This window comes from Salmo salar, chromosome ssa13, assembly GCF_905237065.1.
Source record: "Salmo salar chromosome ssa13, Ssal_v3.1, whole genome shotgun sequence".
Lineage (NCBI taxonomy): Eukaryota > Metazoa > Chordata > Actinopteri > Salmoniformes > Salmonidae > Salmo > Salmo salar.
This window is the reverse complement of record NC_059454.1, coordinates 54,205,418-54,218,034: the sequence shown is the minus strand read 5'-3', so window position 1 is coordinate 54,218,034 and position 12,617 is coordinate 54,205,418. Positions and strand designations below refer to the sequence as shown.

The following is a 12,617-nucleotide window of genomic DNA, read 5'->3' as shown; positions in this document are numbered from 1 at the left end:
GATCAATTGAAAGTGTGGGTTCACAGCTCCAATCCAGATGTGTTGGAAGAGTGTTTTGAATACTGATAACCTTTCTGGTTATAACCTGATACAGTCTTATACTCAGCTGCTCCCTCCCAGGATTTTGTGTTAAACGCTCAACAACAAAGCTTTTTTTAGTGTCCAACAAGCTTTCCCTGCCCTTAACCTTGTTCTGAACACCTCCAAAACAAAGGTCATGTGGTTTGGTTAGAAGAATGCCCCTCTCCCCACGGGTCTGATAACTACCTCTGAGGGTTTAGAGCTTGAGGTAGTCACCTCATACAAGTACATGGGAGTATGGCTAGACTGTACACTGTCCTTCTCTCAGCACATATGAAAGCTGCAGGCTAAAGTTAAATCTAGACTTGCTTTCCTCTATCGTAATCGCTCCTCTTTCACCCCAGCTGCCAAACTAACCCTGATTTAGATGACCATCCTACCCATGCTAGATTAAAGACGTAATTTATAGATCGGCAGGTAAGGGTGCTCTTTACCATTCGGCCATCAGATTTGCCACCAATCCTGCTTGTAGGACACATCACTGCGCACTATACTCCTCTGTAAACTGGTCATCTCTGTATACCTGTCGCAAAACCTACTGGTTGATGCTTATTTATTAAACACTCTTAGGCCTCACAAATACCCCCCCCCCCATCTGAGATATTTACTGCAGCCCTCATCCTCCACATACAACACCCGTTCTGCCATTCAAATTCTGTTAAAGGTCCCCAAAGCACACGCATCCTTGGGTCGCTCGTCTTTTCAGTTCGCTGCAGCTAGCAACTGGAACAAGCTGCAACGAACACTCAAACTGGACAGTTTTATCTGTCTCTTCATTCAAAGACTCAATCATGGACACTTACTGACAGTTGTGGCTGCTTTGCGTGATGTATTGTTGTCTCTACCTTCTTACCCTTTGTGCTATTGTCTGTGCCCAATAATGTTTGACCCTGTTTTGTGCTGCTAACATGTGTTGCTGCCATGTTGTGTTGCTATCATGTTGTCATTTTGTGTTCCTACCATCCTGTGTTGCTGTCTTAGGTCTCTGTAGTGTTGTGTGTTTTGTCCTATATTTTCATTTTTAATTCCAGTCCCCGCAGCAGGCCTTTTGCCTTTTGGTTGGCCGTCATTGAATTTGTCATAACAATTTGTTCTTAACTAACTTGCCTAGTTAAATAAAGGTTAAATAAAATAAAGTGAAATGGATTCTCTGTTTGCAGCAATAGTGTTGAATATGATTTTTTTTCTTTAAATGACAACCTCATCTCTGTACCCCACATACAATTACAGTTGAAGTCTGAAGTTTACATACACTTAGGTTGTTGTATAATTAAAACTCATTTTTCAACCACTTCACAAATTTCTTGTTAAGAAACTATAGTTTTGGCAAATCGGTTAGGACATCTACTTTGTGCATGACACAAGTAATTTTTCCAACAATTGTTTACAGACAGATTATTTCACTTATAATTCACTGTATCACAATTCCAGTGGGTCAGAAGTTTACGTACACTAAGTTGACTGTGCCTTTAAACAGCTTGGAAAATTCCAGAAAAGGATGTCATGGCTTTAGAAGCTTCTGATAGGCTAATTGATATAATTTGACTCAATTGGAGGTGTACCTGTGGATGTATTTCAAGGCCTACCTTCAAACTCAGTGCCTCTTTTCTTGACATCATGGGAAAATCCAAAGAAATCAACCAAGACCTCAGGAAGAAATGGCAGACCTCCACAAGTCTGGTTCATCCTTGGGAGCAATTTCCAAACGCCTGAAGGTACCACGTTCTTCTGTACGAACAATAGTACGCAAGTATAAACACCATGGGACCACGCAGCCATCATACCGCTCAGGAAGAAGTCGTGTTCTGTCTCCTAGAGATGAACGTACTTTGGTGCAAAAAGTGCAAATCAATCCCAGAACAGCAGCAAAGGACCTTGTGGAGATGCTTGAGGAAACCGGTACAAAAGTATCTATATCCACAGTAAAACGAGTCCTATATCGACATAACCTGAAAGGCCACTCAACAAGGAAGAAGCCACTGCTCCAAAACTGCCATTAAAAAAGCCAGACTACGGTTTGTAACTGCACATGGGAACAAAGATTGTACTTTTTGGAGAAATGTCCTCTGGTCTGATGAAACAAAAATAGAACTGTTTGGCTATAATGACCATCATTATGTTAGGAGGAAAAAGGGGGAGGCTTGCAAGCCGAAGAACACTATCCCAACCGTGAAGCACGGGGGAGGCAGCATCATGTTGTGGGGGTGCTTTGTTGCAGGAGGGACTGGTGCACTTCACAAAATAGATGGCATCATGAGGAAAGAAAATTATGTGGATGCATTGAAGCAACATCTCAAGACATCAGTCAGGAAGTTAAAGCTTGGTCACAAATGGGTCTTCCAAATGGACAATGACCCCAAGCATACTTCCGAAGTTGTGGCAAAATGGCTTAAGGACATCAAAGTCAAGGTATTGGAGTGGCCATCACAAAGCCCTGACCTCAATCCCATAGAATATTTGTGGGCAGAACTGAAAAAGCATGTGCGAGCAAGGAGGCCTACAAACCTGACTCAGTTACACCAGCTCTCTCAGGAGGAATGGGCCACAATTCACCCAACTTATTGTGGGAAGCTTGTGGAAGGCTACCCGAAATGTTTGACCCAAGATAAACAATTTAAAGGCAACGCTACTGAATACTGATTGAGTGTATGTAAACTTCTGACCCACTGGGAATGTGATGAAAAAAATAAAAGCTGAAATAAATCATTCTCTGAACTATTATTCTGACATTTCACATTCATAAAATGAAGTGGTGATCCTAACTGACCTAAAACAGGGAATTTTTACTAGGATTAAATGTCAGGAATTATGAAAAACTGAGTTTAAATGTATTTGGCTAAAGTCTATGTAAACTTCCGACTTCAACTGTATCTGTAAGGTCCCTCAGTCGAGCAGTAATTTAAAACACAAAATCAACCACGAAGACCAGGGACGTTTTCTAATGCCTCCCAAAGGTGGTCACCTATTGGTAGATGGATATTTTAATAAAAAAAACAGACATTGAATATCCCTTAGAGCATGATGGTGAAGTTATTAATTATACTTGGGATGATGTGTCAATACACCCAGTCACTACAAAGATAGACGCCCTTCCTAATTTCACCATGGGGCCAATGTTGACTTTAAAACAGAGTTTAATGGCTGTGATAGGAGGGCTCTAAGGATGGTCTACAACATTGTAGTTACTCCACAATACTAACCTAATTGACAGAGTAAATAGGATGCCTGTACAGAATAATAATATTCCAAAACATGCATCCTGTTTACAACAAGGCATGTAAGTAATACTGCAAAAAAAATGTGGCAAAGCAATTACTTTTTTTGTCCTGAATACAAGTGTTATGATTGGGGCCAATACAACCCATTACTGAGTACCACTCTCCATATTTTCAAGCATAGTGGTGGCTGCATCATGTTATGGGTATGCTTGTAATGAATGGTTAAGTACGGGGGAATTTTCAGGATAAGATTTTTTTTAAATGGACTGGAGCTAAACACAGGCATAATCCTAGAGGAAAAGCTTGTCTGCTTTCCACCAGACGTTGGGAGATTAATTCACCATTCAGCAGGACAATTATAACAATGCCAAATTTACACTAGTTGCTTACCAAGAAGACAATGAATTTTCCTGAATGGCCTAGTTACAGTTTTGACCTAAATCTACTTGAAGATCAACTACCAAATTAAGAGGTTTAAGAATTTCGGAAATAACAATGGGCAAATGTTGCACAATCCAGGTGTGGAAAGCTCTTAGAGACTTAACCAGAAAGACTCACCGCTGTAATCGCTGCCATAGGTGCTTCTGGTAAGTATTGACTCGAGTGGGAATAATTATGTATTTTAGATATTTCTGTATTTAATTTTCAATAAATGTGCAAAAATGTCTAAAAACATGTTTTCACTTTGTCATTTGGGTATTGTGTGTAGAAGAGTGAGGGGGAAAAAGTAATATTTAATCCATTTTGAATTGACTGTAACACAAAGTGTGGAATAAGTCAAGGGGTATGAATACTTTCTGAATGCACTGGATATCTACCTGACATATGCTGAAGGCATGCATGCTGAGTGTTTTGGAAAAATGTCCAACCTCAATTTGCAACAGTTCTGTAGAATGATCCACTACTTATGGGCCCTGGTCAATAGTGGTGCAGTAAATAGGGAATAGGGGGTCATTTGGGACACGAACCTTCTGCTCCTCATTTATCTGTATGGATTTACAGGTCTCTGTAGATATTGTAATCAACTGTTTTTGCTTGGGGTGTACAGTCTAGGGAGGAAAGTAAGAAGCAAGCCCTGGCTGCTAAGCGTGAGAAGCGTAAGGAGAAACGCAAGAAGAAGAAGGAAGAGCAGAAGAGGAAGCTGGAGGAGGAAGAGGCCAAAGTAAAGGAGGAGGACCTGGAGTTACAGGACCAGGACCAAGACTCCTCCGAGGGTGAGCACCTATTTACCAACTCAACCTTTACAGCCTATAATAGCTTATTCCAGCTTCTGATATCAGCGTTGTATTGCTGTTTAAGATGACCTTTTTCCTAGATAAACTGTGTCTCTGTCTGCGTGACTGAAGGGATATTGAAGTCACAATTAAACAAGCTACTCATTTATTTACAGCCTGTTTTGTTTCCCTATTATAACTGAAAGAAGAATATACTGAACACTTATATAAACGCAACATGCAACAATTTAAAAGATAGCTTTGCTGAGTTACAGTTCATGTGAGGAAACCAGTCAATTTAAGTAATTTCATTAGGCCCTAATCAATGGATTTCACATGCCTGGGAATACAGATATGCATATTTTGGTCACAGATACCTTTAAAAAAAATGGGCCTTGCATTGGTTCTCAGGATCCCGTCACGGGGTATTTCTGTGCATTCAAATTGCCATATTTGAAATGCAATTGTGTTCGCTGTTTGTAGCTTATGCCTGCCCATACCTTAACCCCACCGCCACCATGGGGCACTCTGTTCACAACGTTGACATCAGCGAACCGCTCGCCCACACAACGCCGTACATATGGTCTGTGGTTGTGAGGCCGGTTGGACGTACTGCCAAATTCTCTATAATAATGTTGGAGGAGGCTTATGGTAGAGAAATTAACATTCAGTTCTCTGGCAATAGCTCTGATGGACATTCCTGCAGCCAGCATGCCAATTTTTTTTTCTTCAGCTCATGATACATGGGACCAACACTTTACGTGTTGTGTTTATTTTTTTGTTCAGTATACATCTCAACTGAGACAAAGCCACCCAGCGTCTTTCTAATGACCTTAAATTATTTTTTTTATGTTAATTTACAATTGTAAAATAAGGGTAAATAACATTTTCCTTCCTTGTCTCATGGTTTGCCTTCCCTGTGGCTCAGTTGGTAGAGCATGGTGTTTGCAACGCCAGCATGGTGTGTGCAACGCCAGGGTTGTGGGTTCGATTCCCACGGGGGGCCAGTACAAAAAAAAATAAAATGCATCAAATGTATAAAATGTATGTATTCACTACTGTAAGTCGCTCTGGATAAGAGCGTCTGCTAAATGACTAAAATGTAAATGTAAAATGTCTGTGTAGACGGCGATGTCCCCATTGACCCGCCCAGCGCTACCACAACCACCACCATTGGCATCTCAGCCACCTCCAGCACCTTCACCAACGCCTTTTCGGCAAGAAACGAGCCAATGTGACGACCACGCCCAGCACCAACCGCAAGAACAAGAAGAACAAGACCAAGGACTCCCCCAGCGAGCCCATCATCCTGCAAGACCCCCAGGTGGCGCTGGCTCAGCAGAAGGCTAACAAAAACAAGATCCACGGGGAGCCCAGGGGTGGCGGGGTGCCGGGTGGAAGCGACTCGGACAACTTGGACAGTACCGACTGCAACAGCGAGAGCAGCAGCGGAGGCAAGAGCCAGGAGCTCAACTACCTACCGGACCTGCCCTCTTTGTCTTCCTCCTGCTCTTCATCGTCTGCTCCCTCAGTGGTGAGCCAGCAGCCCCAGCCGGTCCCTGAGAAGAGGCAGTGCACATCACTGCACAGCTCCCGAGACGACAAGATCACTGTGTCCATCTCCAAACCACACCATAAGTAAGTGGCTAGTCTTTTTTGCTCCACTGCTGTGTATCCAAACTAAAAATATAACCTTTTGTTAGTCCTTTAACTAGTATACTGCTGTAGTGGTAAAAATAGAACCTTTGTTAGTTTGTTTTCTCTGGCTTTAGTGCAAAATGCAGAAAGGACACATGCAGGATTCTTCCATCTGAATTGTTTTAGGTACACCGCAGGGTTCTCTCAAGTTTATTATTCCGTATTCTTTCTTCTCAGAATCCATGACCGCATAAACGACTTGACGCCCAGTTCCCTTCCCTCCTCGTTCAGAACCATTTCACTGCCAGTCACCTCGCCCATCAGCAAGATGAACCTCACCAGCCCCAAGAGGGGCCAGAAGAGAGAAGAAGGCTGGAAGGAGGTGGTGCGAAGGTGGGTTGGCTCACAGGAATGTGCCTCAAATCAAACAGTCTCTACTGTAGTTACTGTTATGCATAAAGACAGTAGGAGTACAGTATGTCCCTGTTTAGCATCTCCATTGCTTTAGTTTGTAATGTATAACAATCAACTGCCACTGGTATCTACTACATAGTTGTGGAATGTAAAGACATATGACACATATATATTAATTGAATTGCTTGTGTTTTTTCTCAGGTCAAAGAAGCTGTCGGTGCCTGCCTCTGTGGTGTCTCGGATCATGGGCAGAGGTGGCTGTAATATCACTGCCATTCAGGATGTGACCGGTGCTCACATCGACGTGGACAAACAGAAGGACAAGAATGGAGAGAGGATGATCACAATCAGGTTAGACCAGCCCACTGTTTACTGCTTTCACAGAACAGTCTGTCAGTATATCATATCATAGTCATTTTTACTGTCTGACACACACCTGCTTTTCTTCCTTTCCCTCTGGTCTTTCAGAGGTGGCACAGAGTCGACTCGACACGCCGTGCAGCTGATCAGCGCCCTGATCCAGGACCCAGCCAAGGAGCTGGAAGACCTGATCCCCAGAAACCACATCCGCGCCCCTGGCACCAGCACCAAGATTGGCTCCACCTACACCACCTCCACAGGGGCCACCAACACTACGGCGGCTGGCTCCAAGGGCCTGGCATCAGTGTTGCCGTCGTCCGCTGTGTCCTTCCAGTCGTCCTCCGTCTCTCAACAGGGAGGGAAGATGGGGAAGAACCTGTCTCCTGGAGTGAGGCCCCCTTTTGTTTCACTTCCTCTGGCGTACTCCAACCCCCACCTGGCCCTGCTGGCCGCCCAGACCATGCACCACATCCGACACCCACGCCTGCCCATGGCACAGTTCGGTGGCACCTTCTCTCCGTCGCCCAACACCTGGGGCCCGTTCCCGGTGCGTCCCGTCAGCCCCGCCAGCACTAACAGCTCTCCCAAGCACAACGGGACCACTGCTCCCCGGCCCTTGGCTGCCTCCGCTGCCCATCCAGAGTACACAGCCCCTACCTTTATAGCAGGCCCTGCAGCCACCGCCTCTCCCTCCAGATCTGCACCCTCTGGCACCCCCATGCCCTCCTCTGTCAGGAAGCAGCTCTTCTCTGGTGAATCAAAGACGGCCAGCATGGCAGTGGTCACCTCGATCATTAGTGGTGCGCCCGCTATGCAGGTGGCCGCTGCACCCCCCACCACGCCCTCTACCCCACCCTCCCCTCCTGTGCCTATCGCCCCACCTGCACAGCAGCTACTCATTTCCAAGCCAGAGCCTGCTGGCTGCGCCACGCCTGGTAAAGAGAAGTCCCTTCCAGACACAGCGGCACCTGTCCAAGGTGGAGCATCTGAAGGCTCCAACTCCACCGGCCCCATGCACTTCACAGCTCCCACTGCTCCACCACCACTGCCCTCCCAGCAGCCAGATAGCCGACAGCAGCAGCAGCAGCCCCTCCCCTCCTCCTCCAGCACAGAGCCCAGCCTCCGGGCCGCCCAGCCTCCCTGCTCCCTCCTGCCCACGTCTCGCTCTGCACCAGCAGGGGGCAGCACGGTCACACACACCAGCAGCACTTTACCTCACTACGCATTGCCTGCTCCCTCACGCATGCAGCCCTCGGCCCAGTTCTACCCCATGGCAGCTGGGGCATCTCCACAGGAGCACCAGTCTGTATTTGTACCCTCTGGAGCATCCCAGGAGCCACGTCAGAAACCGCAGCATGCCAGCCAGGGCATGGCAACCCCCTCCATGCAGCAGCAGATGTCCTCCAACATGGGCATGATGAACGGCTCCCAGATGCACATCCACGGGGGCAAGGCCCAGCAGCTGCCCCCCAACTACGGCCCCACAGCCCTCTTCAACCATTTCAGCAGCATGTTTGACAGCAACCAGGTGGGCAACAACCAGGTGTGGGGAGCATGTCACCTGCCTGCCCGGACCCCTCCTGAGCAGCCTTACACCGCTCCGCCGGCCTATATAGGGGGCATGGGACAGATGGAGAACGTGGTGCCCCCTCCTGATGGCTCCAAGGCACCAGGGTTCCGCTGTAACACCCAGAGGATTGTCACCAGTCCAATCGGTAAGCAACAAGGACCATAAAGACTCCACCACACAGACACACACACAGACATAACCCATAGCTCCATGGAGTCCAACTCCAAGACAATACTTTTGTTCCATAGAAACAAAAAATAAACTGATTCCACAAAGCAGTACTCTTCACATATATATATACACACACATACATACATGAATGAACTGACAAAATAAAGGAAACGCCGACATTAAAGTGTCTTAATAGGGCGTTGGACCACCACTAGCCGCCAGAACAGCATCAATGAGCCCTGGCATTGATTCTACAAGCGTCTGGAACTCTATTGGAGGGATGCGACACCATTCTTCCACAATAAATAATAATTAGATGGTGGTGGTAAACACTGTCTCAGGCGCTACTCCAGAATCTCCCATTAGTGTTCAATTGGGTTGGGATCTGGTGACTGAGACGGCCATGACGTAAGGTTTACATTGTTTTCATGCTCATCAAACCATTCAATGACCACTTGTGCCCTGTGGATGGTTGCATTGTCATTGACCTTGCCCTTTAAGGGGTTGAGTGGACCTAACCCATGCAAGGAAAATGCACCCAACACCATAGGAACCAGAACCCTAATTTATTTACTCAACTGCTTCCTTTATTTTGGCAGTAACCTGTATATAGACAGACTAGTTCAGTTTATTACAGTGGTTTGTGCCTACATCATTTAACCGGGTCAGTTGAACTCTTTGTTTCAGGAATGCACCCAATGGACCCTTCGGGAAACTCCATCTCTTCGTCTGCTGCTCTGACTAGCTTCGCCACCAGTATTTCTTGCAGTCCAGTGTACCTGCAGGGTCCGGCCTCCGTGGGCACGCCCTCCTTCAGCCGCCAGCACTTCTCTCCTCACCCCTGGAGCGCCTCCACCTCCTGTAAGAACACAACACAGGGAGAGGGAACAGGGCCGTTGCTTCATAGATGTTCTGTGCCCCCCCCCCCCTCCTGTTTTTTGTTGTTTTGTAAACAAAGTACATTAGCTTCATTGTCTACTGTCAAGGTGGGACACAGAGACAGTCACTTGGTAAAAGAATGAAAGTAAATGTAGCCAAATCAAATGATTTAATCTGATTTTATCCTAAGTATTTGATTAATCTAACATTTGGAAAGTTAACAAGCCAAGCCTTTTCCCCTCCCTCAGGTGAGTCCCCAGTGCCCTCTGTGTCATCTGGGGGCTCGTCCCCTCTCTGTTCATCCATGGTGACCACGGCTCTGATTCAGGCTAAGCCCAGCAGCAATAGCCAGCAAGACCGCAAGGTGCCCCCTCCCATCGGCACCGAGCGCCTGGCACGTATCCGCCAGACGGGCTCTGTCAACCACGCCATGCTCACTGCCAGCTACACACCGCCTGTCGGACAGGGGGGCATCTGGTCCTTCGGAGTGGGCAGTGCTTCTGGTGAGTGTTCAGGGTGAAGGTGGATGGGGTTAGTGCACAATGGATAGATGTAGACCTGATCATCTTTTAACTTCAGAGTCTTAAGATGTTTCTTGTAAGGTTTTGAACTATATTGTCAATGTCTTCTGTGTCTTCAAATGTTTTTTTTAACATGTCGATTAACTCTCACACCATCCAAAATCTCAGTCCTCCCCTCCTCTTACCCTCCACCTTCAGAGGCGATGTCGGGCTGGTCTCAGCCCCTGATGGGCGGTCACGTGATGCACCAGCAGATGCAGGAGCAGAGTGCTTTCTCCCAACACCAGGCCATGGAGCGGGACGACACGGGCATTGTGAACCCCTCCAACACCTTCCATCAGCCCATGCCCACCAACTTTATGGACTTCCCAAAGGTAACGGACACCGCTAAGTAGTTGGTGCAAAGATCTCCTGGTGCGAGTGATCCTATGTGATCTATCACAAAAACAAAATGTTTACCACTTCTCTCTCTTATTGTCCTTTCGAGGGTTTGCCAATATCAATGTATGGCGGGACGATGATTCCTCCCCACCCTCCTATGGAAGAGGCCCCCGGGGGCCCCGTGTACAACGGGCTCCATAACGCTGACCCTGCCTGGAACCCCATAATGAAGGTGGTCTCTAACTCTGCAGATAACTCAGACCCCCAGCAGGTAAGCACTCCCGTAAACATTCTTCACTTATTTTCACCATTACTCAGTCCTCACTGTTGTGGTTTTGTAGCTAAGTGATGAAAACTTGTCGTTTTAGGTCTGGCCTGGGACTTGGGCCCCGCACGTTGGGAATGTGCACCTGAATCATGTCAACTAAACACGCGGCCATGAAAGCATAGGACCAGTAACAAGACTCATACACGTTTAAGAGAACCAGATAATTACATAATATTCAACGATATTAACCTAGGGTGTGTCCAGAAAGGAGGAATTGGATGGTTGGACACCATTTTGATGTGCCTAACTAAAAAGACAAATCCAGTGTGGGCTGTAATGTGTTTACCAATGTCTATGAACAAACCGATTTGCCTGTTCAACAGGATCCATTCTCTGCGTAGTATAGCCATTATTTTGACTTTAAAAGCCCCACATGAATTGTTCTTGGTCTGCAGGGCTCTACAGGACTGTACGCTATTTATACTCAGCCCAAGAACTAGGTGATAACATAAAGAGATAAATCAGACCTTTTAGAGTGGTAAATACATGTATAATTGTTTACATACTAAAAAGGGTTCAAATGAGAGTACATTTCATGTCGTATAGTGGCTCTACTTTACGTAGCCTGTATTAATGTGAAATATTTACCTTAATATTCAATAAAAAAGACGGAACTGTACCATCTTCGCCTTTCTATTCTTATTGCATTAACGTCATGACATACACCTCATGATTCTCCATACACTTGTTGATTTGAAGTGTCCTTGGTCTGTAGACTTCAGTGTCATGTTTACTCATGATGATGTCATCACTCATTGACTGCATATTCTGGCAGGGGGTTCTATTTATCATCTTGTAACTGTCTTGCATGCATCAAAAAGTTTCCACAAGAGACTGCAATCTGGCAATTATTTTACATTCAATAGAGCCCCACCAGCAATAAATTGTCTACCCAGATAACACCCAAAAGCTCAGTATGTTTTGACAGATTACTACAGTATCTCGTTATCCTGTTTAAATGGATAATGGCTCATCTGCCTTGTTTTTGAATAAGATGTATTTTGATTGTAAACAAGTAAGGCTGAGGATGTTTGAGTAACTTTTTTTCTTTCAAAACAACCAAGATTGACTGGGAATGACATTTAATGAGACGACTGTCACACAATCTGAGAAAATAAAGCAGTCTTGGATGATAACACTTTGAATAACATTGTCACGACGTCACATAGACAAATAAATAGGTGACATCAAACTTTTATTTCCTAGTCCTCATTTACACAGTACACAAAGATCTAAACGGTCCGCCAGCCCCATTAAATCATGAGACTTGGTTCATTTCCATTCATACTGAGTCAACAATGTTATTGTGAGCTGTAAAAGGTATTTTAGCGCAGTTGTATCATAAATAAGTAAGGTGTGATTGCGACACCGAAACTAAACCATGCCTCTCATCAGCAGCTTTTTCATAAACACCTGCACGTGGCTCTCAGAGCATATTGAGTATGTCAATCTTGACGTGGTGTGTGTCTCCCAGCGGTCCCGTGTTTCCAAACAAACTTTCGAGTTGGCGCAGCATTAGTTGACTATAGGCCAGAGTTGACATTGATCAGCAATAATTTGGCCAGGCTGTTTTTGTTTTGGAACTTTTAATTCCTTTTATATAACTTATTTGTTTATTCATCGACTTTCTGCAATGTCTTCTAATTGTAACTGCAGCATAGGCCTTAACTGCCCTATTCCCAGTAGCTTTGAGCAGTCGAAAGACTGGTCTCAGCTGCCCGACTCCTACAGTCAGACGCCCGGAGGCACTCTGTTCTCCACGACACCTGGAGGTAAGTTATGCAAAAATAAGGGAATTCTGCCGAATACGTGTCATATTGAACAGGGGCATCATGCACCACA

The 12,617-nt window shown here is 45.7% G+C and overlaps 1 protein-coding gene across 1 annotated transcript in view; it reads left to right on the top strand.

The window, feature by feature from the left end:
* Positions 1 to 11,394, top strand: part of LOC106567420 (ankyrin repeat and KH domain-containing protein 1-like) — a 68,878-nt gene extending 57,484 nt beyond the window's left edge. The window contains 11 exon segments of the mRNA XM_014136647.2: positions 4,348 to 4,513; positions 5,639 to 5,724; positions 5,727 to 6,151; positions 6,389 to 6,544; positions 6,767 to 6,916; positions 7,034 to 8,640; positions 9,354 to 9,527; positions 9,794 to 10,048; positions 10,265 to 10,440; positions 10,554 to 10,718; positions 10,816 to 11,394. Coding sequence (XP_013992122.1) covers positions 4,348 to 4,513; positions 5,639 to 5,724; positions 5,727 to 6,151; positions 6,389 to 6,544; positions 6,767 to 6,916; positions 7,034 to 8,640; positions 9,354 to 9,527; positions 9,794 to 10,048; positions 10,265 to 10,440; positions 10,554 to 10,718; positions 10,816 to 10,875 — 3,420 coding nt within the window. The 3' untranslated portion in view covers positions 10,876 to 11,394.
* The last annotated feature ends 1,223 nt before the right edge of the window (positions 11,395 to 12,617 follow it).